This window comes from Heteronotia binoei, chromosome 3 (assembly GCF_032191835.1).
Source record: "Heteronotia binoei isolate CCM8104 ecotype False Entrance Well chromosome 3, APGP_CSIRO_Hbin_v1, whole genome shotgun sequence".
In the NCBI taxonomy this organism is placed as follows: domain Eukaryota; kingdom Metazoa; phylum Chordata; class Lepidosauria; order Squamata; family Gekkonidae; genus Heteronotia; species Heteronotia binoei.
In genome coordinates this window covers 165,261,497-165,285,304 of record NC_083225.1, presented here as the reverse complement: position 1 = coordinate 165,285,304, position 23,808 = coordinate 165,261,497, and the positions used below count along the sequence as shown (strand labels likewise).

At 40.9% G+C, this 23,808-nt stretch overlaps 1 protein-coding gene across 4 annotated transcripts in view; it reads left to right on the top strand.

The window, feature by feature from the left end:
* The window catches only part of MPHOSPH8 (M-phase phosphoprotein 8), a 29,843-nt gene extending 7,487 nt beyond the window's left edge, over positions 1 to 22,356 (top strand). For 2 of the 4 annotated variants that reach the window (XM_060234829.1, XM_060234828.1), the window contains exons 4-15: positions 3,610 to 3,709; positions 4,212 to 4,439; positions 5,246 to 5,371; positions 5,456 to 5,544; positions 6,418 to 6,558; positions 7,346 to 7,432; positions 14,022 to 14,176; positions 15,477 to 15,631; positions 16,364 to 16,491; positions 17,708 to 17,764; positions 20,421 to 20,504; positions 21,451 to 22,356. In XM_060234829.1, coding sequence (XP_060090812.1) covers positions 3,610 to 3,709; positions 4,212 to 4,439; positions 5,246 to 5,371; positions 5,456 to 5,544; positions 6,418 to 6,558; positions 7,346 to 7,432; positions 14,022 to 14,176; positions 15,477 to 15,631; positions 16,364 to 16,491; positions 17,708 to 17,764; positions 20,421 to 20,504; positions 21,451 to 21,492 — 1,392 coding nt within the window. In that variant the 3' untranslated portion in view covers positions 21,493 to 22,356. The remainder of the gene's footprint in view (positions 1 to 3,609; positions 3,710 to 4,211; positions 4,440 to 5,245; positions 5,372 to 5,455; positions 5,545 to 6,417; positions 6,559 to 7,345; positions 7,433 to 14,021; positions 14,177 to 15,476; positions 15,632 to 16,363; positions 16,492 to 17,707; positions 17,765 to 20,420; positions 20,505 to 21,450) is intronic. The other 2 variants (XM_060234831.1, XM_060234830.1) reach the window with 1 other exon arrangement.
* Positions 22,357 to 23,808: the final 1,452 nt, after the last annotated feature.

The window sequence follows — 23,808 nt, the reverse complement described above, 5'->3', positions numbered from 1 at the left end:
CTCAGATAAAATATATACCACAAGTTAGGAAAGGCACAAACAGACATAAGAAAAGGCCTGCATGGTTAACAAACAAAGTAATGGAAGCTGTAAAATGTAAGAAGGTCTCCTTTAAGCAGTGGAAAGCTAGTCCAAGTGAGATTAATAAAAGGGAACACAGGCTGTGGCAAATCAAATGCAAAACTATGATCAGGCAGGCAAAAAGAGACTATGAGGAGCATATTGCAAAAAACATAAAGATCAACAATAAAAATTTCTTCAAATATATTAGAAGCAGGAAACCAGCCAGGGAGGCAGTGGGGCCCTTGGATGACCAAGGGGTGAAAGGATTCCTGAAGGAAGATAGGGAAATGGCTGAGAAGCTGAATGCATTTTTTGCCTCCGTCTTCACTGTGGAAGATGAGAACTTTTTGCCCACTCCAGAACCACTAATTTTGGAAGGGGTGTTTAAAGACCTGAGTCAGATTGAGGTGACAAGAGAGGAGGTCCTACAACTGACTGATGAATTAAAAACTAATAAGTCACCAGGTCCGGATGGCATACATCCAAGAGTTCTGAAAGAACTCAAAGATGAACTTCTGGATCTCCTGACTAAAATATGTAATCTTTCATTGAAATCTGCCTCCGTTCCTGAGGACTGGAAGGTAGCAAATGTCACCCCCATATTTAAAAAGAGTTCCAGAGGAGATCCGGGAAACTACAGGCCAGTCAGTCTGATTTCAATACCGGGAAAGTTGGTAGAAACCATTATCAAGGACAGAATGAGTAGGCACATTGATGAACACAAGTTATTGAGGAAGTCTCAGCATGGGTTCTGTAAGGGAAGATCTTGCCTCACTAACCTATTACAGTTCTTTGAGGGGGTGAACAAACATGTGGACAAAGGGGACCCAATAGATGTTGTTTACCTTGACTTCCAGAAAGCTTTTGATAAAGTTCCTCATCAAAGTCTCCTTAGAAAGCTCGAGAGTCATGGAGTAAAAGGACAGGTCCTCTTGTGGATCAAAAACTGGCTAATTAATAGGAAGCAGAGAGTGAGTATAAATGGGCAGTCTTCGCAGTGGAGGACGGTAAGCAGTGGGGTGCCACAGGGCTCAGTACTGGGTCCCATGCTCTTTAACTTGTTCATTAATGATTTGGAGTTGGGAGTAAGCAGTGAAGTGGCCAAGTTTGCGGATGACACTAAATTGTTCAGGGTGGTAAGAACCAGAGAGGATTGTGAGGAACGCCAAAGGGATCTGTTGAGGCTGGGTGAGTGGGTGTCAACGTGGCAGATGAGGTTCAATGTGGCCAAGTGCAAAGTAATGCACATTGGGGCCAAAAATCCCAGCTAGAAATACAAGTTGATGGGTTGTGAACTGGCAGAGACTGACAAAGAGAATGATCTTGGGGTCATGGTAGATAACTCACTGAAAATGTCAAGACAGTGTGCGGTTGCAGTAAAAACGGCCAACACCATGCTGGGAATTATTAGGAAGGGAATTGAAAATAAATCAGCTGGTATCATAATGGTATAAATCGATGGTGCAGTCTCATTTGGAATACTGTGTACAATTTTGGTCACCGCACCTCAAAAAGGATATTCTAGCACTGGAAAAAGTGCAAAAAAGGGCAACTAGAATGATTAAAGGTTTGGAACACTTTCCCTATGAAGAAAGGTTAAAACGCTTGGGGCTCTTTAGCTTGGAGAAACGTCGACTGTGGGTTGACATGATAGAAGTTTACAAAATTATGCATGGGATGGAGAAAGTAGAGAAAGAAGTACTTTTCTCCCTTTCTCACAATACAAGAACTCACGGGCATTCAATGAAATTGCTGAGCAGTCAGGTTAAAATGGGTAAAAGGAAGTACTGCTTCACCCAAAGGGTGGTTAACATATGGCTACAAGCATAGACAGCTTCAAGAGGGGATTGGATAAAAATATGGAGCAGAGGTCCATCTGTGGCTATTAGGCACAGTATATTACTCGAACTGTCCGGGGCAGTGATGCTCTGTATTCTTGGTGCCTGGGGTGAGGCAAAATGGAAGGGCTTCTAGACCCACTTGTGAACCTTCTGACGGCACTTGGGGTTTTAATTTTGGCCGCTGTGATAGAGTGTTGGACTGAATGGGCCATTGGCCTGATCCAACATGACTTCTCTTAAGTTCTTGTGTTTATTGTTATAGAATGTGACTAATAAACTTGCTTTGTCCAATGTATTGTTTGCCTGCCTAGTCTACCTTTGTAATTCACAGGAGGTTTGTTTTTTCCAGTGCTCCCCAAGATTTCTGATTTTTTTTTATAGTGTAGTGGTTAGAGTGTCTGGCTAGCATCTGGGAGGTACGTTAAGCAATCAAGATCTCTAGAAAAGATGGATAGCTGTGTTATTTAGGAGGATGTATTGATACAGGTTGGTATGTGAGCCAAGATTTTTATAAAATGTACTAGGGTTAAGTTCCAACATTTAAAAAAAAATTTACAGGCAATTTTAATTGTTGCCTTGTATATTCTGTGATCTGTCTTGAGCCATCTGGCGGAAAGAAAGGAGGGATATAAATATTTTAACTAAAGCAACTGATTGCCTTCTAGAAGTCAAAACATAGCTATTTTCTATTCCTCAGTCATGTCCAAATCCTTCTGTGTACTTTAAAGTAGCTTTGAATCTTGGCCCAAATCTTTGAAGTTGTGATTTTATGTGTATTCTTTCATTAGCTGTCTGCTTCAGTTTGGAACAGGTGGGCTACATTTGTATTGGTTCGTAGACTATCTGCAAATTTGCATCCAAACTGTTAACATAAGAATAAGTACAATAGTGCTGAAGTTTGGAAGTTGTTTCAACATAACTGTTTAAGAATAGTGCTTTTGGCACAAGTCTGTGCAGAAAATAAATATGGTGCCAGGAAATGTTCTTTTCTCAAACCTCACCCCAAAAAGGGTGAGGTGGGATTTGGAAGGGGTGTCATCAAGTCACAGGTTCTGGTGCTGACCTTTAAGACCCTGAATGATCCAAGACCTACGTATCTTCAGCACTGCCTCTTCTGGTATACCCCCAGGAGGGCATTGCGCTCAACAGACCAAAATCTATTGGTGGTCCCCAGCTTGAGCGATACCCGGCTATCCTCAACCAGAGCCAGGGGGGTTTTTGCCTTAGCTCCAACCTGGTGGAACTTTTTGCTGAATAATGTGATGCAGTTCTACACAGTCTGTAAGGCATGTTCAGCCAGGTGTTTGGTTGAAGGCAGTGATGGTTCCATCTTCCTGGCACTCCCACCCCCCTGCCTTCCCATGAGGCAGTGGCAGCATTAGAATTTTTGGCACCGTCTTTATGCTGTGGCTGCTTTATGGATTTCAATCTGTTTTTTATTATGTGATATTGTGTTATGCACCATTCTGAAACCTGTCCTTCGGGGGGGGGGTGGAGTTCAGAAGCATACCTGTAGGGTTTTTAAGGGATTCAGAGGTGGCTTTCAATTGTCTGCTTCTGTGTAATGACCCTGGTATTCCTTGATGGTCCCCCATCCAAATATTGACCAGGGCTGAGTGTGCTTAGCTTCCAATCAGCCTAGCCTGGGCTATCCAGGTCAGGGTGGGAAAAGAATACTGTTTTTATATTTAGCTTTCATTTCCAGGACAAAGAATCCAAAAAAAGTGAAGTGAAAGACAAACCTCAAAAGAGACATGACTCTGAAAAGGAAGAAAAGAGCAGGAAAGAGCAGAAGGGAATCAAAAGTAAGTGTGCAACTCTTAAGGCATCTGCATGAACCATGTAACATTTCTAGAACCTTAATCTGCCTCCCACTGCTGTAATACAGGATGTAGTGTTTGTTTCTAGAGATATGGTGTATACCTCAAACATATTTAAACTCAGGTATAATATGTCCTAACATATTTAGTGCTAATATCTTAGGGAAGTGCTGGTCTAGCAAAGATTATTTTTGGTATTTGGCAGTGTTTTACTTTCTTCACATTCATTCTTCTTATAGCAACACTTGCACCATTTGGCTACTGAATAAATTGGGCCATACTGCAATATGCCATAAATGGATGATTTTAGGGAAATCTCAATCTCAGCAGCCTTCTTTAGGAGTGATCCCATGACCACCTTCTCCAGTGTAGCTTCCTCCTTAAAAAATTAAATTCCATTGTGGGTGTTCAGGAAGTCTTTCTCCAGCAATTGTTATAGACTGTGCTTTATGCCATCCATAGTAATTGTAATAATTCTCCATTCTAGGTTTGAAGGAGATAAAAAGTGCATTTGATGTGTTTAGCATCTCTTCAGAAGAAAAAAACGAATACTTGGAGAATCGAAAGAAGGAAGAATCTGTGCAGGACTATCGATCTACAGAGGAACTGAAATCAAGAGATAGGTATAAGGACAGTAGGAGCACAAGAGATGAGACAGATACCTGGGCTTACATTGCTGCAGAGGGTGACCGTGATGCCATTGAGGATTGTTCAGGTAATTGACATCGTTGCTGGGAGTAAGTGCTAGATGCAGCTAGGAATTTAGAATACTTAAGACTAGTACCTTTAAGAATTCCTACATACTTGAATCCCAAGCACTCAGTACAATATACTCCCCCCCCCCCCCCCGCTCACTCTTTTTATCTCTTTCTATCCCCAGACCCATAACAGCGCTGTACAGTCCTGCAGCCCATTTTTATCAGGAATGGCATGTGTTAGCCTTCCTGCATCTGCATTTCTAGGGGTGGTTAGACTAATCACTCAGAAGCCTTTTTTAATCTTGAACCGGCAGAACTTCTAAAGCCCAAAATTTAAGTGATGCTGCTGAATATTCTAGGGAGTCCATCAGGCTATGTGAAAATGGCTTCAGTTCCAAAAATGGGGTTCCAAGGGCATCTTGTATGAGCCAGAGGCGCTTCTGCACCCATGTGTTTCACAACGCTGTTTTAGAGCATCTTCTGAGCATGTTGAGGCACAGGGAGAAGCAGTAGTAGGTTTGCAGCTGGTAGGAGTTTCAGCCCAAATAAAAAGCTATGGCAAAAAAAAAAAAAGAGTTGGCTAAAAAACCCTGTTTGCTGTGAAATTATGCACACGATTAATTATCCATACTGAGGGGGTGGAAATCTGGTTTAAAAGGTACCACCACTGTTATATAGCAGTTATTTTGTTTGGCAGAACAGAACTCCCTGCGTGCAGTTTTCTATTCATCCCAACATCAGCAAAAGATGGTGACTTATTGATGAAAAAACTGATAAGGGTCTTCCTCCCCTTCTTTTCCTCCTGAAAATTCCAACTTGGTAGAGACAAAGCAGCAGACTGTGAATTTGGGGATGGACATGCAACTGGAGTGGCTGACACTAGAAGATTTTCAGAAGCACCTTGATGGAGAAGATGAGAACCATTTGCCAGTGGAAGCAGTATCCTCCAGTGAGTAAATGTTACAGAGATGGAGCAGCTTCATTCGGCTGCATTTGCAACTGGCTTATTTCTGTCAAACTTGCTCTCTTTTAGCTCAGCTGCGTGATGCTGTTAAAAATGGACATTATGCTACAGTAAAGATGGCACTTAATTCCAGTGAAGAATATAATCTCGATCAGGAGGTAACTAATTTTTTGTGTGTATGAAAATAAACATAGTGTACTTTGGGTAAAAATACAGCAGGGATTTAGAAATTTGAGCCAGTAAATGAAATAATGTACAAACCGCTGGCTGACTACATCATTCTTCTGTCCTGTTAAATTGAATGTGGCATGTAATATCCCCATTGGATCTGTGCTGTGGAAGTGAACTAGAATTATTGTTTAACCCTTTGGAGTGAGATCATCACTTATCCCCATTGACATTGCTATAGGATTAGTATTTGCTTCCATGATGGATTACTTGTCTCCGTGACATCTTTGAACCACATTGTGGTTTATTCATTGACTGAAGATGGGAATTTTTTTCTTTATCTGTGCTAACAGAAGCAGGAGTACAAACTTGGGCTGGCCTCTATTTTTTCCACAGCTAGTCATGCACATGACCTGTGTGAAAAATGTTAAGAGTTGGATAGCTCAGGCAAGCCTGATCTTGTCAGATCTTGGAAGCTAAGCAGGGTGAATTATACTTGGTGCTTGGATGGGAGACTTCCTTGAAATACCCAGTTGAGAAGACAGGGGCAGGCTGTATTCAGCCACCTCTCTGAATTTTTTTTTTTAAAAGGTTGCTAGCCAGTATGAACCTTCTGGGTAAGGCGGGTCATAAACAACATAAGATGAGCACTTCCACGCTGTACATGAAATATTTTCTTGAAGAATGGAAAAATTCCTTAACCACAATGACTGCCTAAAAAAAAAAGTTAAGTCTGGCTATATGGCTTCATGAATGACCCCTCAGCATCTAGGTTGTACCTCTTCTGTACCATAACAATCATAGCTGTAATACAGGAACATTTTTGACCTTGGAAACCAAACATTAATGGACCACTGTTGCAGGATTCTAGTGGAATGACTCTTGTGATGCTCGCTGCTGCAGGAGGTCATGATGACATCCTTCGACTTCTCATCCGGAAAGGAGCTAAAGTGAACTGTAGGCAGAAAAATGGAACGACTGCACTGATTCATGCTGCAGAAAAGGTTGGTTGCTTTTCTGCCTTTTCTTCCTCCAGAACTTCTGTTGGAACTTTTTCTCCCGGCTTGCTTGGAAGAAGGTGTTAAATAAAGTGGCAGCTGGCAGTCTGGTTAGCTGCTTGGATTGTGAAGCTTCCGAATCTTCACAATTTTACTTGTCGTAATAGATTATGGAAGCCTGAATAATCTGAATTTCTGATGCCTTATGGAACACGGTGCTTACAAGGGCCTGATTTTGACATCTAACTGAGGAAAAAGCGCTAATGTTGATAGCTTGTTATTTTCAGCATTGTCATTGCAGCGCTTTATGAGAGAGGACCAGCAGTCTATTTCATGTCAGATTCATTAGTGTTAATAGGCTGCTTTTCTTGAATGTGGAGTTAAAGATGTGGAATGCACCTGACCTATTTTAATGCAGATCTTATTACTCCAAGGGGCAGCAATGCAGTATTAGTATAAGCAGAGCTTTTTTCTTTAAAAAAAAGCCAGCAGGAACTCATTTATATAGTAGGCCACACCCTCTGATGTTACCATTGTTTCATATAGGGCTTTTCTGTAGAAAAAGCCCAGTGGGAATTAATTTGCTTATTAAGCCACATTTCTGATGCCAAGCCAGCCGGAACTACGTTCCTGTGCATTCCTGCTCAAAAAAAAAAGCCCTGAGTATAAGAGTATCAGGAATTGATTGAGATGGCACATTACTTTGATACAATTCAATGTTTATCTAGCTTTCTGTATTCTGTGCATATTTTAGAATATTTATATTTTAACATCATTGTTTGTGTTCTTGTAGAACTACCTAACAACAGTTGCCATCCTTTTGGAAGCTGGGGCATGTGTGAATTTGCAGCAGAATAGTGGGGAAACTGCTTTAATGAAGGTATGTGTCATTCTGTTGCTTATGTGACTTGTAAGCCCAAAGGACTGCAGTTAATCTGAGCATGTCTGTTCAGACAACATTCCTTCTGAAAACACCTTTACATGAATCACATCTCAAATGCAAACTTATCTGTAGTGCTGGAAGACTTCGGATCTGTTGCTAAAACCCATATCTCATTGTTGAATAACACACTGCTTTGTGTAAAGAAGTGTATCATGAATGAACTCATTAGATTTGAACTTGGCCCTCTCTTTGCTTCTGTTGATCCATGAAGTTAATGTTTGTTTTGCCAGGCTCAGACTAGGAAAGGAAGGTAGCAAGGAAGCAGGTCAGGAGAAGACAAGTACTTCTCTTTTTGCTTCTTCTGAGCCTGGTACTGATTTTATTTAAATACATTTATACCCCACCTTTCTTTCCAACAAGGATTAATAGTGGTTTACATAATTCTCTCTTTTGTTTTCTGGATAGATTATTCCCTGAACAGCTTGGCCATAGTTATCTGCCCATAAGGACTGGGTTCCAAAAATACAGCAATACAAACTATTGTGCACAAGCAAACACTCTAAACTGGTGTATATAAAGTTCTATTATAATGAAATGAACAGCCTACAACAGTGGGCATACATTCATACAGTATAAATAGAAAACAACAGTCTCAAAACAATATACCAAGGAGGACCCCACACAGTCACTGAGTTTTCCAAAATGAGTACACAGACTCAAAAATAATGTTCCTCAGGAGTCCCTCCGTTGTTTGTTGACTTCTGAAGGACAAATTCTAGCCTTCATGCAAACCCCGGATTTGATTGCGTTCCGCTGCTCCTGCAGCTTCCTCGTAAGTCAACTGAAAACTTCAGCCAAGTTCTTTCTCAAATGCCCATTTTGATATCTTAATTTTCCATTTGTAATCCCAACAGAAAAGTCTCTGCACCTTTCGTAAATTCATATCCCAAGATCTTAGTAATTTCTTGTTGAATCATCTGCCAATACTTTTTTCGCCCTTTCACAAGTCCACCACATATGGTAGAAAGAACCTTCATGCTTTTTACATTTCCAACATCTAACTGGCATCTTGTTATTCATCTTCGCCAATTTTTTAGGAGTCGTGTACCATCTGTATATCACTTTAAAACAGTTCTCTTTAATACTATGACACATCGAAAGCTTCATAGAATTTTTTCACAAGTGTTCCCAAGTTTCCATCTGTATTTCTTTATTTACATTAATTGCCCACTTAATAATTTGAGATTTCACTACTTCATCTTCCGTAGACCATTTTAACAGTAATTTATATATTTTTGAAATTAATTTTTCATTATCTCCAAGCAGAACTATTTCCATTTCCGTTTGTTCTTTTCTTATCCCTTCAGTTTTAATATCATTATCCACCAAGCTCTTAATTTGTTGCATTTGAAACCAATCATATTTATTGTTCAACTCTTCAGCAGTTTTCAATTCTACTTTGCCACTCTGTATTTTTAATAATTGATTATATGACAACCACTTTTCTTCACCTATTTCAGCCGCTATTTTAATTACTTCCGCCGGCACTATCCATAACGGTTTCCTCTCATCCCCATATTTCTTGTACTTCATCTATGTATTTAACAAGTTATTTCTTATATAATGGTGAGAGAAGAAACCGTCCATCTTTTTTCCATAATACAAATACGCGTGCCAGCCAAATTTGTTTCCGTGACCTTCCAACACTAAGAGTTTTTTGTTTAACAGTGTTATCCATTCTTTTATCCACACCAAACAAACTGCTTCTTGATATAATTTTAAATTTGGTAGTTGAAATCCACCTCTCTTTTGCATCTGTCAAAACTTTCATTTTAATCCTTGGTTTCTTCCCAGCCCCCACAAATTCTGAAATTTTCCTTCACCATTTATCAAATTGTTTACTTTCTTTCACAATGGGGATAGTTTGAAACAAATACATTATTCTTGGTAGAATATTCATTTTAATTGCAGCAATTCTACCCAGCAATGACAAATTAAGTTTGTTCCATTTTAACATATCTTCATTTTATGCCATAGCTTCTCATAATTATTTTTAAATAAATCAATATTCTTCATCGTTATCTCCACACCCAAATATTTTACTTTGGAGGTAACTTCATAACCCGTTAGTCTCTGTAATTCTTGTTGCTTATTTAATTGCATATTTTTGCATAGAAATTTTGATTTTTCTTTATTAATACAAAGTCCCGCCAACTCTCCATATTCTTGTATTTTAGCTAGGTGTAACTTCTATGGGGTTTTCATTTATAAACATTATGTCATCTGCAAATGATCTATATTTGTAAGTAAATCCTTTTATTTTTAATCCTTCTATTTCTTTGTCTTCTTGAATCTGCATCAGTAATATTTCAAGAGTCATTATAAACAACAATGGGGAAAGTGGACAACCTTGTCTTGTGCCTTTGCTAATTATCATATCTTCTGTAAGGTCTGCATTTATACATAGCCTTGCACGTTGTTCAGTATATATTGCTTTTATCATTCTAATAAAGCTTTCTCCCAATTCCATCTTCTCCATTACTGCAAACATAAAGTCCCAGTTTAAATTGTCAAACGCTTTCTCTGCATCCGCAAAGCATAATGCTACTTCCTTTTCTGGATGTCTTTCATAATATTCTACAATATTTACAACAGTTCTAATATTGTCTCTTATTTGCCTTTTGGGAAGAAACGCTGCTTGATCCTCCTTTATAAAATTTATCAAATGTTGTTTAAACCATTCTGCCAAGATTCTTGTATATATTTTATAGTCATTATTTAATAACGAAATTGGTCTATAATTTTTTACATTCGTGACATCTCTATCTTCCTTTGGTATCAACGAAATAACAGCTTCCTTTCATGTGTTTGGTATTTTCCCTTTTATTCTTACCATGTTCATCAATTTATGCAATTAACTCATCTTTAAAAGTTTTAAAATATTTATTATTATTATTATTACATTTTATTTGTATCCCGCCCTCCCCGCCTAGGCAGGCTCAGGGCAGCTGTATATCCTATATATATATATACTATATATTTAGCTGTATATCCATCTGACCCAGGTGCCTTTCCAATTTTCATTGCATTAATTGCAGCCTCAATTTCATTTTTTTCAATTGGATCATTCAAAACTTTTCGCATATTTTCTATTAAGGATTCTATTTTTATCTTTTGTAAATACTCGTCCATCTTTTCTTTATTTATTTTAACACCTTTAAACAACATGGCATAATACTTAAAAATTCTCTTTTTATTTCCTCTTGGTTAACCACCTCTCTTCCATCTACCACAATTTTATTAATTTTATTTTCTCTCCTTCAATTGCCAAGCCAAATATTTTCCAGGTTTGTTTGCACCCTCAAAAAATTTATGCAGCAATCTTTTCAAATTCCATTCCAATTCTTTATTTAACAAATGTCTCATTTGCGTTTGTAATATTGTAATTTCCCTTATAATTTTCTTTTTCCCTGGCCTTTTTTTCAACTCCCCTTCTTTTTTCTTTATTTCATTCTGAATGTCCAACAACTTTTTCTTTTGCTCTCTTATCTTTATTATTCAAAGTAATCAATAGTCCTCTCATTACTGCTTTATAGGCATCCCAGACCATCCGAAAATCTATATCCTCTTTTTCATTCACTTGAAAGAAAGCTTTAGTTTCATTTTCTAAAAATGTCATTATTTCTTTATTCTGTAGTAAATCTTCATTCAATCTCCATCTTCTCAACTTCTTGGATAATTTTGTAATCCACATTATTGGGCTATGATCAGCCCCAATTTTGGGTAAAATCTTTATTTTCCTTGTTATAAGACCTAAATCTTTAGTGCCCCACAACATGTCAATTCTGGAAAAAGTTTTATGTCTTGCTGAAAAAAAGGTATAATCCCGCACCTCAGGGTTAAATTTCCTCCATATATCCTCCAAATTTTCTTGTTTAACCAGTTCAAAAAAAGACTTTGGCAGTTTTCCTTCTTTGTTATTATTCCCCCCCCCCCCCCCGATCTATCCGGAGAGTTCTTAATTGTTCCATTAAAATCTCCCATTATCAAAACTTGGTCATACGTCAGTTCATCAAATTGTTGTGTAATGTCTTTTTAAAAAGCATCCTTTTCACCATTAGGTGCATACAATCCCAATAACGTTTTCTTTGCATTTAATATTATTTCTACTGCTACAAATCTTCCATCTTTGTCTTTAAACACTAATTTTGGCTCCAATTTTTGTTTAATATAAAAAATCACTCCCCTTTTCTTCTGTTCAGCCAATGAAAAAAATTCTAACCCCAGTTGTTTATTCCATAAAAATTTGTAATCCTTTTGTTTAATATGCACTTCTTGTAGACAAACCTATATTACAATTTTGTTTTTTAATCCAATGAAACGTTGCCCTTCTTTTTTGTGGTGAATTTAGTCCATTTACATTCCAAGACAATAATTTGTAATCCATCATGGTGCAGATTCTTTCTGTTTTTCATAAAAACTACGCAGTTCCTGTTCATTTGTGATTGTGATTCTTTTCCCCTGAAGTTCAAAACTCAAACCTTCAGGTATTATCCGCCTAAACTTCATTTCATTGTCCCGTAATTTTTCTGTCAGTTTTTTATATGTTCTTCTATCATTTATCACTTACCTTGGCAACTCCTTCATAATTCTTACTCTGCTGCCTCCCACTATCAATGTCTTTTCAAAGTTTTTACTCATGATCTTTCCCACCGTTTCTTTTGTCATATATCTTATAACAACATCTCTTGGTAGATTATTTTTCTTGGCATAAAGTGAGTTCACTCTATACATATAGTCATACATATTTTTAGTCCCTTCAGGATCTTCCTCTAAAAATTCTGCAATTATTTTTATTATATATTCTTTTAGGTCACCATCTTCCTTTTCAGGTAATTCTCTCAGACGTATCTGAGTCTCCATCAATTTTCAGTCATGGATTGTCACTTTTTCTTGCATTTTCAACCAGGTGGAATCATATATTTTCATTCTACCTTCTACGTCCTGCACTTTCTTAGATGCTTCCTCTGTTTCCTTTCTGAGATCTTCCATATCTTTTTTAATCTTTTCAATAATTTCTTTTTAGATTCATTTATCATCTCTCTCATACCTCTCATCATTCTGTCCTCCATTGCTTCTAATTGGTCCTGCATTTTTTCCAATGAAGTAGCCCTTGTACGGGGTTGCTTGTGTTCTGACATTTAAAAAACAGCGAAAATTTGGACCTCACCAATTTCAAATTCAACTATCAGATTCAAAAGAATAGGACTTGCGCTTTATAACAAGCCTAATTTCGCCGTCCTCAGAGCTCCCACAACCAAGATATTTATTTTTAATTTTTTTAAATCTTTCAAAATGGTGGTCGCAACTTTTTTCTGCTCCTTACATTTTTCCCCCTTTTAAAAACGTCTAAAGTCCACAGAAATAATATGTCCAATAGTACTTATCTTCTTGTCCTCTTCTCAATTAATTCCAACAATTTTTAATGTCCCGAACACTTTAAAAACTTTATTTTAATTTTGACCTCCAAGCAATGGCCGCTGCTATTTCTCAGTGGTGTTATATTCCTAAAGTAGGTTTTCCATCCGGTACTTCCTGCTTTACTTGCCACGAAGTCTCATTCACACTGGTAAGGAGATCTCACGATACTTGACGTACTTCCTGTATTGCTTGAATATGCTGCAGGTCTGTGACGATGGTGGTCTTTTTTCAAAACCGCAAGTAGACCAAACAATAAATTCCTTTCCACTTTTTAGCACTGTCCTTTATATTTACAAAGTCCAAATTTCACCTTTTCTTCCCTTCTTCTTCCAAACTTTTTAAATTTTCATTTCCCACTTTTGAAATTTACTCCATTAAACAGTAAATAGTCCCGGAGTGAAAGATCTGTACCTTCTCTTCCACTTATCCAAGTTCTCACCGGTCTTGTGTAGCTTTAGATATTTAGCAATGTCCAAGAAGGTTAGGATTCTGTCGAGCTTATGTCAAATAAATGACTCTGAAAACTTCTGCAGATGATGAAAATGCAACTCTTCCCGGAGACCCCTCAAAGGAGCCCCCCCCCCCCCCCCGGGACTCCCTTTTAGCCAAGGTAAATCTCCTCAAAGTTTCCTGTGCATATCTTGGACTAATCTCTGACTGAGAAAAATAGGCAGTGGGCATTTATTTGCCTTCCACTACCCCGAACAGAAGTTCCAGCCTGCTCCCGTTATGAGAAGTAGCTCAGCTCGACATTTTCCTCCCCCAGAAGTCAGCAAGGCTAGGTTTTTCTTTGCTAGGACAAGGGCATGCATGGGAAAGATCAGAGCGGCATCCTCCTATGTCCAGTGCTAGCCCATTCCCCAGGCTCTCTTAGAAAAGTACATGAGAAAACCATTCTTGAGGAATGGGAAAAAGGATTGAAGGTGTGGAGGCATGGCTGTTTCTGCTGCTCAGGCCACTGTTGTCTCCATGGTGGTTAAGCATCTCACAAGAGTCACTTTGGACTCCTTTTCATGGTAGTTTCTACTCCAATATGTTCATATCCAGCAAATATTTGAATGCCTTTTTGTATTTACCAGTTTGCTTCCTTAACTTTTGCATGTAGGCTTGTAAGAGAGGAAATTACGATATTGTCCGTCTTATGATTGAAAACGGAGCAGACTGCAACATTTCATCAAAGCATCAGAGCAATGCCCTTCATTTCGCTAAACAGTGTAATAACTTGCACGTGTATGAGCACCTAAGGAGTCACTTGGCTACGTAAGTACTTGTTTGAGGAGAGCGCCAAACTGTAGTTAAGCAGGCATTTTGTTTTCGGGGTGGGGGAGAGAAGGCAACAAACAGCTTTTGAACTCATTTCTTGCACAAGTTCAGGCAGTGCTTCCAGTGGAATATGGTCAGGAACTGTGATAAATTTAGAAGATTTGTTGCACCACCAACCCCGAACTAAAGTAGGGGTTACAAGCATCTGGACAAAGCTTCAGGTGCTGCTGGTGTCAGTCTCTCATAAGGGACACTGCCTATATTTATACGTTTTCCTCCTTCAGATGAGAAATGAGCCCTTCCTTTGTTATAGGAAGATTTTTTTTTTTAATTCAGTTGTGCAGTACACACAAACTGATACTGCATTTCTTCCAAAATCTCTGATCAGGCTGCTGCAGTCGGTGTTAAAAGTAAAAATCCATCCACACCTTTTGATGGGTTATTGTAATACATCTGAACTAGACATAGTTGCAAACAAAATCCTTAGAATGTGTATCTGCCCCTTACTAAGAACTGAACTAGCAAAATCTTCAGTTATGAAGGTTTGGATTTTTAGAATTGCCATAATTAGAAGTAGCAGCAACCTCTAAAATTCTAACAGGAGTTAATATTCCTTAATAACAAAGGATATTCTTCTACTGTTGAAAGAATGATTGGTTGAGGAGTACAAGTCCTTGGACCCGTTTTCCCTGGTTCCTCAGGACATTTCTGGGGGAGGAGGTAGACTTTAGAGACATGCATCCTCAGAGCCCAGTTCTCACTTTCCCATGGTCTTGGGTACAAAAGGACAATGCCCTACATAGCCGCAAAGAGGTAAGTCCTTCAGTGGCTTCAAGGAGTGAGTAGCAAGGAGAACTCTGAGAAAGCAGTGCCATATTTCAGGAACTCTTTCTGTTGAATGTGTGAACCAACTCAGTCAGTTTGTTCCCCTACATGCTTCCCTCAGCAGCAAGGAATATTCTGCATTGCACAAGAAAAATGCCCATGTGTAATCATCATCGTGACAGAGGTGGATTTACGGGGGTGGGGGGGCATCATAATAGCCCATGTGTCTCCATCACCCCAAACCGTTTTTCTACAACAGTGAAGGATATGCAGTGTGTAGATACTCTCACCTACACTGCAGAAATCCATGGATTTGTGGTGCCTATGTATTTCAGCTCTTGAGTTTCAACAAGAAGCTGAGGTTTTCTGTTTTTAGTAAGTCAGTTACAGGTCTGTGTAAGAATTAGCTTGCAGCAGGCACAGTAACGGTTAGTTGCTCAAAAAGTTGATAGTTTTCTGTTCTCTGTTTTAGGCTATCACGTGTAGCAGAAGAGACAATCAGGGAATACTTTGAAGCCCGCCTTAGTTTGATGGAACCCGTGTTTGATATTGCTTGCCATCGACTTTGTGAGGGACCAGATTATTCTTTGGATTTCACCTATAAGCCTCCACAGAATGTGCCAGAAGGTTGTATTTTGAATTCCGCCCCCGCCCTCCCCAAAAAACCCCTCTACATTGAAAATCTGAGTGTTAAACTTGTACAGATGTCTCTGATGTTGTCCATTGAGAGTGAGAAAAGAGCCGTGCCCAATGGTGACGTTTATTCTGTTGATGGCTGGAATGTTGATACAGTTCTTGTGGAAGTTGGGAGATGGGGCTGTGAGAGTATGGAAGTGTATCCAAAAATTACAGTGTAATTACTGGAATCAAAGCGTTGGATCCCACAGATCAGTTGCACTGATGGTCCTCCCCTCTGGCTCAGGGAGCCTTCTGAAGGTGCCAGAGGCTCTCCAACTAATGCCTAACACCACTCTTAGAGGGGATCCAACCCAAAATCTAGGAAGGGCAACTGCTTTTCAGAATAAGATGCCAGTATTTGGAAGCGTCTCTATATTTGAAACTTTATTTTCCAAGATTACTTCTAACGAACTGAATCTTCTAAAACAGTCTTGATTTAAGCTAAGAGAAAAGCAGGCAGTGGCCATCTCATCTCTGTGGCACTCACATTCTGTGAAGTTAGTAGAAGAGTTTTATAAACCGAGCTCTGTTGCTATGTTCCAGGATGCTGATGTTCCAGCTGTTGAAACAGTTGCAACCTAAAGGCAGCTTTTATGGATTTTTTCCATGAGGTCAAGTTTCCATGACTCATTGTTTTTGCTGTGCTTTCTAATAATGCTCTATTGATTCCGCTCCTCACAGGATCTGGAATTCTTTTATTCATTTTCCACGCAAACTTCTTTGGAAAAGACGTCGTTGCTCGGCTCTGTGGACCATGCAGTGTGCAAGCTGTGATTTTGAATGACATATTCCAGCTGCCTGTGTTCTTGGTAAATTCTGTTCTTTCTCTGTGTTCTTGGTAAATCCTGTTCTTTCTCTCACATCATAACTTCAAAAATGTAACTTTAGAAAAAAAAATTGGGTTTTATTTGAATCTCTGGCCCTGCCTGCCCACACAGCTGTTGGTCCCTGCAGGTCCCACAACTCTGGGAACAATCTTCCTAGGGATCAGAATGGATTGCAGAACCAGAGAGGAACATGGAAAGCAAGGTGTTCTGTGCCCAGAATAGCAGGATAGTGCCTCATTGTGCTAATTTAGCTTTTGGACCCATTTTTTAGAGGCTAACTTTAACCTGCAAAGCTCTAAAGGTTTTAATGGTGGTGGTATCTTTTTCCCAACGTGAGCTTCTTTTAATTAATATTTAAGAATGATTCAAATAATTTAATAGGAACGCACAGTTCTGACTGGCTGAATTCAGGCTGTGGCAACTCTGCCTCTTGGGATTTCCCCCCATGGTTACACCTGTGTGTGTATTTATCATCTAAGTATATGAGAAGTGCATTCAGCTTCCTGTTTGGAAGTGGTATCTCTGTAGGAAAGTCATCATACTTAGAGCAGCCTCCCTGAGAATGTAGATTTTGGAGTTCAGTGACAAGTAAATATTTTTCCAGTGACTTATTAAAATGGCAGGGGATGTGCATTTGGTATATTGTAGACATATTTGGGTACATTTACTGCACTGCTTAGCATTCAGATCTTGCCTAAATTATTTTAGTTATCAAATCAGCATTCCAGATATTGAAGGCAAGAGTGAATGAACTCAAGTAACATGTCTTATACTTCCTGCTAAGCCATATGATTGGTCAAGGTTTAGTTGATTGAGTTGTCATGGTGTTCTGCAGAAATATATTCCCAGTTTTAAAAGCTGAAACACAATTTACCGAGTTCATAAAATATCATGTGTCCTAGCAGGCAGCAGGACTCTTCTTTATGTATTTAAGTCTAGGATCTTATTCTGGAGAGAACCTTCAAGGTGCTAAAAGTGCTGTGACTTAGGGGAGCGATCTGCTTAAAGACAAGCAGCAATTTATCTGCTAGGAGTATGTTCTTGGTACCCTGGGCTACAAGTTATTGTTGGAGGGAGTTAGCATTTCCGATAAGTTGTTGTTGGAGGGAGTTAGCATTTACTTCCTATCCTTCAGGTCAATAACTAGATAAGCCAGGTTTCCCGTTATGTCCTTCTCATCCTCTCTGCTCCCTCCAAGCCCCGCAGACCCTGCCATTCTACCTGGACAGAGCAGCTCACCCAACGGATCTTCCAGGTGAGTGGATGATGCTAACCACTCCTGGCATCTGTGTCAGTCCTAGCCACTCTCATGACTTCCTTCTCTTTGGCTCGCTTTGTGAGGGTAGCTACAAAGGCACCCACTTCATTATGAGCCTCAGTCATTCTCCTTTGCTGTTTTTTGCCCATCAGAAGCCACAGGGAACCCCCAGTCCTTTGCTACTCTTATGTAGACTTACCCAGAAATGCCAAACTCGTTTGCTAGGAGGGCAAGATCTGACATAAATGTGACTTTATCAGGCTGGGCCATGAGTGCCATAAAGCGTAATGCCAGATACCAGAGAAGTAAACTTTTTAAAGGACTGCAGCTGGGAAGCTGCGAGTTGATGTGACCTCACTGCAAGGTCCTGTGGGTTGATGGGGTGCAGAGGTAAATCTGGGCAGTGCTGGGCAGACGCTCCAGTGCTTCCTGGAGTGGGGGGGGGGAGGGCAAACCCCTTCCCCAGCCCACTCCCACTGGCAATGCTGTGAACCTGGGTCCCAGGGAAAAACATGAAGCAGCTGGGTGTTATGAGCTTCCCCCCCTACCGCCAAGCCACCAGGGATTGGGAAAGACAAGTTGAACTAACACATCTGCCTGCGGAAGCAGGGGGGGGCCAAGACCACGTGTACGGCGGGACCCATGCCAAGCAAAGCCCAATAAGCTGGAGATGTCTGTGCAGTGGCAGCAGCCTCTGACCAAGGCTACTAGGTGATCCACGGTGAAGCCAGAGATAATTGGCAAGTTATGCAGACCCCTTGTGGCAGCAGTTGCCCCAGTCTAAGGCCACCAGATGGGGGAGTGAGTACTCCATGCACAAGGCCAAGCATATGGAGATGCTCAAGGCCACCCAGCAACCAGTATAACAAGCTCAGCAGCACTGACATCACACCAAGGCGGCAGCCATCTATGACTAAAGGCTGCCGGGTGGTCCATGGGTTAGGGAGGCCTGGCCCCCAAGTCGTGGCAGGACTAGGCCCGATGTGTGGAAGGAACTGTCAAAGAGCATCCCTCCATGAGCCAAAGTACAGTTGCTGCATGGGGAGGTGCACGAACATGGCAGTGGCACTGGCTGCCAACAAACCACAGCAGAGTATCATCTGCATATACACACCCCATGTGCAAACACCAATTCCCAGTCATCTGGGGCAACATCCCCAGAGCTGCAGGCTGAGTAGAGAGGTGTGCAACCTCACTTGAAAACCCCCGTCAGCATGAATGTGGCCCCCAGCTTAACAATGAGGCTGCCACAGAAGCGAAGGGATTCTGGCTTCACAGTTGCAGATGAAGTTGTTCTGCTGTTCTTAAGCTACAGTGACTCTGCCCACTCCCCCAGGCAGCCTCCTGTTCCCACCATTGCATGTTGCTTGTGGACCAGAGAAGAACCTTAAATGGGTCAGTTCTGGCCCCTGGGCCTTATGTTTGACACCCCTGAGTGTTACACAGTGAGTCTTCTCATCTTACTCACCTTAAGATGGCCATATTGGAATAATGTGCAGACTTATTCTCATCATATATGTGTATTATGGAATTAACTAAAATGGCTTTAAAAGAGAATCATGGAAGATATGTTTGCCAGGGGCTATTAACTATGATGACTAAATGGAACTTGTGTGTTTGGAGGTCATAACCCCTCTACATTTCAGTGCTGGGGGGTAGGGGTTGATCTTCATGCCCAGCTTGTAGGCATGTGGCTGGCCATTGTGTGAAACAAGATGCTGGATTAAATGGAGTGGCTGCTTTTATGATTCCATGAGTAGAACAGTAGTGTATTGATCTATACCAGGGGTGGGGAACCTTATTTCTGCCAAGGGCCATATGGATATTTATAACATCATTCTTGGGCCATAAAAAATTATCAACTTAAAAAAAAGTGCTCCACAGAGAGGGAATGATTCAGGCCAGCAAAATTAATACAAATAATTGTTTTTCTATTTGAAGTCATGTGAGGAGAGGCTGATCTGGTGCGCACACACACACACCGGGCCCATTGCCCTAGGCAAATGCATAGGTCCAGAGCTTTTTTTGTAGAAAAAGCCCAGCAGGAACTCAGTAGCATATTAGGTCACACACTCATTAGCATATTAGGCCGCACCATCTGGGATAATCAAGTGCAAACTGAACTGTGAGAGTAACTTTTCCATGCCCTGCAGCAATTCTGGCTGGCCAGCCAGGCCCCAGGGATTCTGCCGTACAGTACATCTGGGGCCTGTGATCCCTGCCTGGCCCTGGGGAGGCTGCCACATGGCTTGGTTCGGCCCAGCAATCCCTGAGGGCCACACCAAGTGACCTCACGGCCCTCGGGACGGAGGTTCCCCACCCCTGATCTACACAATTCAATTCAATATTTAGCAAATTAGTGGGACTGAAAATGAAGCCATGAAAGAGTGCTGGGGTGAGGGAAAGCAGGATGTTTGCAGTTGAACATGAGGACTTCTGCATTGTTGCTTGTTAAAACGCGTGGTTGACGAGTGGATTTGGGGGCTTATAGCCAAAACAACTTACTTGAATCCTATCCTCCCTCCCATTTCAACATGCTTGAGAACTATTGCTGCAAAGATGTCATAAAATACATGAAAAGTGCTTGGATATATCTGAGTGACCAGGAGCTTGCTAATGATACATTTGGGACATTCTTTTTTCTTTATTTTAGGATAGTCACTTTATTTACTCCTTCAGCCCTGTTTCTGGCCCTAACAAACTCTTCATACGGTTGGTAGAAGCTCCTACTGCCAAGGTGAGTAACCCAAGCATGTGATGTGTGCAGCTGCAGTCCTTTTTTGCAATGTGAAGTGCCTTTAAAGACTTAATCTTTGTGGGACAGAGTTAAGTGTTTTGGGGCAGGGGGGAGGTCTGCTATGATGTCCTGTGGTGACAAATGGCAGGAAGGGCTGAGGTTTGAGAGAGGCTTTCTCTTGACAAGGAGCCGCCCTATGAAATTTAAGGTCTACTTGGAAAACATGTTACATGTGTGACCATTGGCAGGCACTTGCTTTGAATTTGTATTGCCTAGGACAGGGATCCTCAACCTCCCGGACCACGGCCTGTTAGTAACCGGGCTGCCCAGCCTTGCCGCCTCCTCCTCCCTCCGTTTTCAGTGTTAAGGCTGGGGAAGGGGCTGCGAAATGCCTTCCAGACTCTGTAAAGGCCAACCCCCCCCCCCCCCGGCCAATCAGCTGATTCGGGAAAGCACGGCAAAACCATGGTGGCAGCCCGCTAAAAAAGCCGTGCTGCCCTTGCCTCCTTCCCACTTCCTTCCTGGGTGGGTGGGGGAAGTGGGAAGGAGGCAAGTGCAGCGCAGCTTTTTCAGCAGGCTGCTGGCCACTGTTGCCATGGTTTCATCGCTGTTTCCCCACCAATCAACTGATTAGCTGGGGGGTCGGTCAGTCCTTACAGAGCCTGGAAGGCACTTCATTGCAAAAACGGAGGAGGCACTGTGGGGGGACGGAATTCAGTGCCCCCACCCTGCCAGCTAGCCTGAGTGCCGGTCCCTGGTGCCAAAAAGGTTAGGAACCACTGGCCTAGGACAATCCTTGTGAACTTCTGAGGAATCCTAGCTTAATCGCCATTGAAGACAGCCAAGGTGGCTTTATTGAGAAACCATACACTTACTGTAGTGAGAAACTGATCAGAATCACATCAGTTGTATCAGGCATAATCAATGGAATTTTTTTTCCTTACAGGTTAAGCTGCTCATAGGTGCATACAGAGTACAGTTGCAGTGACCTCACAAAACTAATATTGATGCAATTCATTTATTGGAGTACTTTTTCAATTTTTTTATCAGTTTGAGTCTGATAAAGCAGTTTGGAACTCTTGTTGCATTCAGTACTCCAATAGCGTGCTTCAACCTTGGTTTCTCTTTCTTGGACTCCACTTACACGTGAACCTGCGTGCTAGCTAGCAGATCTGCTGCTCAAGAATACTGGGTTGGGATGATTTTATTTTGTGTAGGTATAGCTGTATTTGTGCCAATGACTGTAACTCCATTTTTAAGCTGTAACATCCAGACTGCGTATCTCAGCATTTCCACAATGTGGAATGGTGCAAAGACCTTAAGGTGACCTTTTTTAAAAAGCCAAGATCTTGATTATTTGTAAAAACTTAAATTTTGTTGTAACTACAGTGTTTATATTTAAGCTTCTATTCCCTTCTCCATGAACTCTACTTGCTGCTAATGTAAAGGTGGCAAGACAGGCGGCACTTCTGTTTGATACGACCGTGTTGCAAGCAAGCTATTGAGCAAAGGCAAAATGTGGGGGGAGGGGTCATTGATGGTGAGTTAGAAGGCATGAATTTATTGGGCATAATTGTAAAAAAGTTTCTAGCGCTCCTGATTTATAGTTAACAGTTGCAGGGGAGAAAACATAGTTTTGCAAATACTTTCCTGTTATTTTTGTAAGAACAGCCACCTTTATAGATACATTCTGATCTGCATCCATGTAATTTCCTCCCAAAATGTACACCTGTTGCCCTATACGAGACCCATTTTTATTGGCTGACAAGGGTTCTGTGCTAATAAAAATGTAAAACATCTGCATGGCTTATAGAAAACTACTTGTTTGTAACATTAAACATCGTGAAACAAACTTTTAAGATTGTGCCTTTTTGCTATGTTGAATGGCAGTTTCAGAACTGGCAGAATGTTTGCTACAGATTTTAAATGAATGTTCTGTACCTGCAGAAAAGAGCAAGAGTCCAATAGCCCTTAAAGACTAACAAACTTTGTGGCGGGGTGTGAGTTTTCATGAGTCACTGCTCACTTCTTTAGATACAGCTGGTATGCAAGTCCATATATTATTGGAAAGATTTCAGATCACTCCATTTTCCAATATACAGGACACACTGTTAGTCTTTAAGGTGCTACTGCAGACAGACTAACAGGGCTACTCATCTTGTTCTGTATCTAGTTTATAGATTTAAGGAAAGTAGTACCTTTTTTTGTCCTTCATGCTATAAAGCTGGAAGTAATCAAAAGCTCCGTGGAGCAGAACATCCTATTCTATGAAAGGGGATCACAGAAGGAAAAGAGCACCCTGGATTAGGTGATGCTTTCTAGCCATTGCAGAAGCAGTGTGACTCAGTGCCAGAGTACGTACTTTACAAGGAAATAGTCTCAGATTCAGTTCTCAGCATCTCCGAGTCATGGTGATGCAGTAGTCTCCTTCAGCTGAGGGCCTGCCAATTTCCTGTAGCATAATTCCAACTAACTGCCACGCCAACTGAGTATTTTCATTAGGGAAAGCATATTTAAACAACTTTATGCCTTAAATACACATTCAGCAGCAGGTACAAAAAAAATTTAGCTGGTTGTGCTATTTTGAAAACTTTCGGGTCTGCCTGTTGTGAACTACTAGATGAAATTATAATTTCCTTCCAACCAGAGCTCAGAAAGACATACTTTTGTTGCAGATATGACCTTGCTTTAGAAAGATGGAGGGTTCAGCAGTAACAATTGTAATATTAAGCAATATGTATTTTCATGTGCTGCAGAACTGTATGCACAGTTTGCAGGTTTTGTGAAGAGATGTATGAAGTATTATCTGAAGCACAGAGAATACAAAAAAGAGGTCAAAATTACAGCTAACTTTTGCTACCCCGTGGTGCAGAGCGGTAAAGCAGCAGTACTGCAGTATTGTGGTCTGAACTCTCTGTTCACGACCCGAGTTCGATTCCAGCAGAAGCTGGATTCAGGTAGCCGGCCCAAGGTTGACTCAGCCTTCCATCCTTCCGAGGTCGGTAAAATGAGGACCCAGCTTGCTGGGGGAAAGTGTAAAAGACGGGAAGGCAATGGCAAACCACCCCGTAAAAAGTCTGCTGTGAAAATGTCGTGAAAGCAACGTCACCCCAGAGTCAGAAATGACTGGTGCTTGCACAGGGGACCTTTCCTTTGCTAAAGATGGAAAATGCAAGGTGTACCTATCACTGCAGCATGACTAAATTAGGAAGATTCAGGTTTAATGTCCCACCTTGCCTTGGACTTGGCTAAGCACCTGCCACCTATAAAATAGGAATACTTACTGTGACATGTTAGAATAACA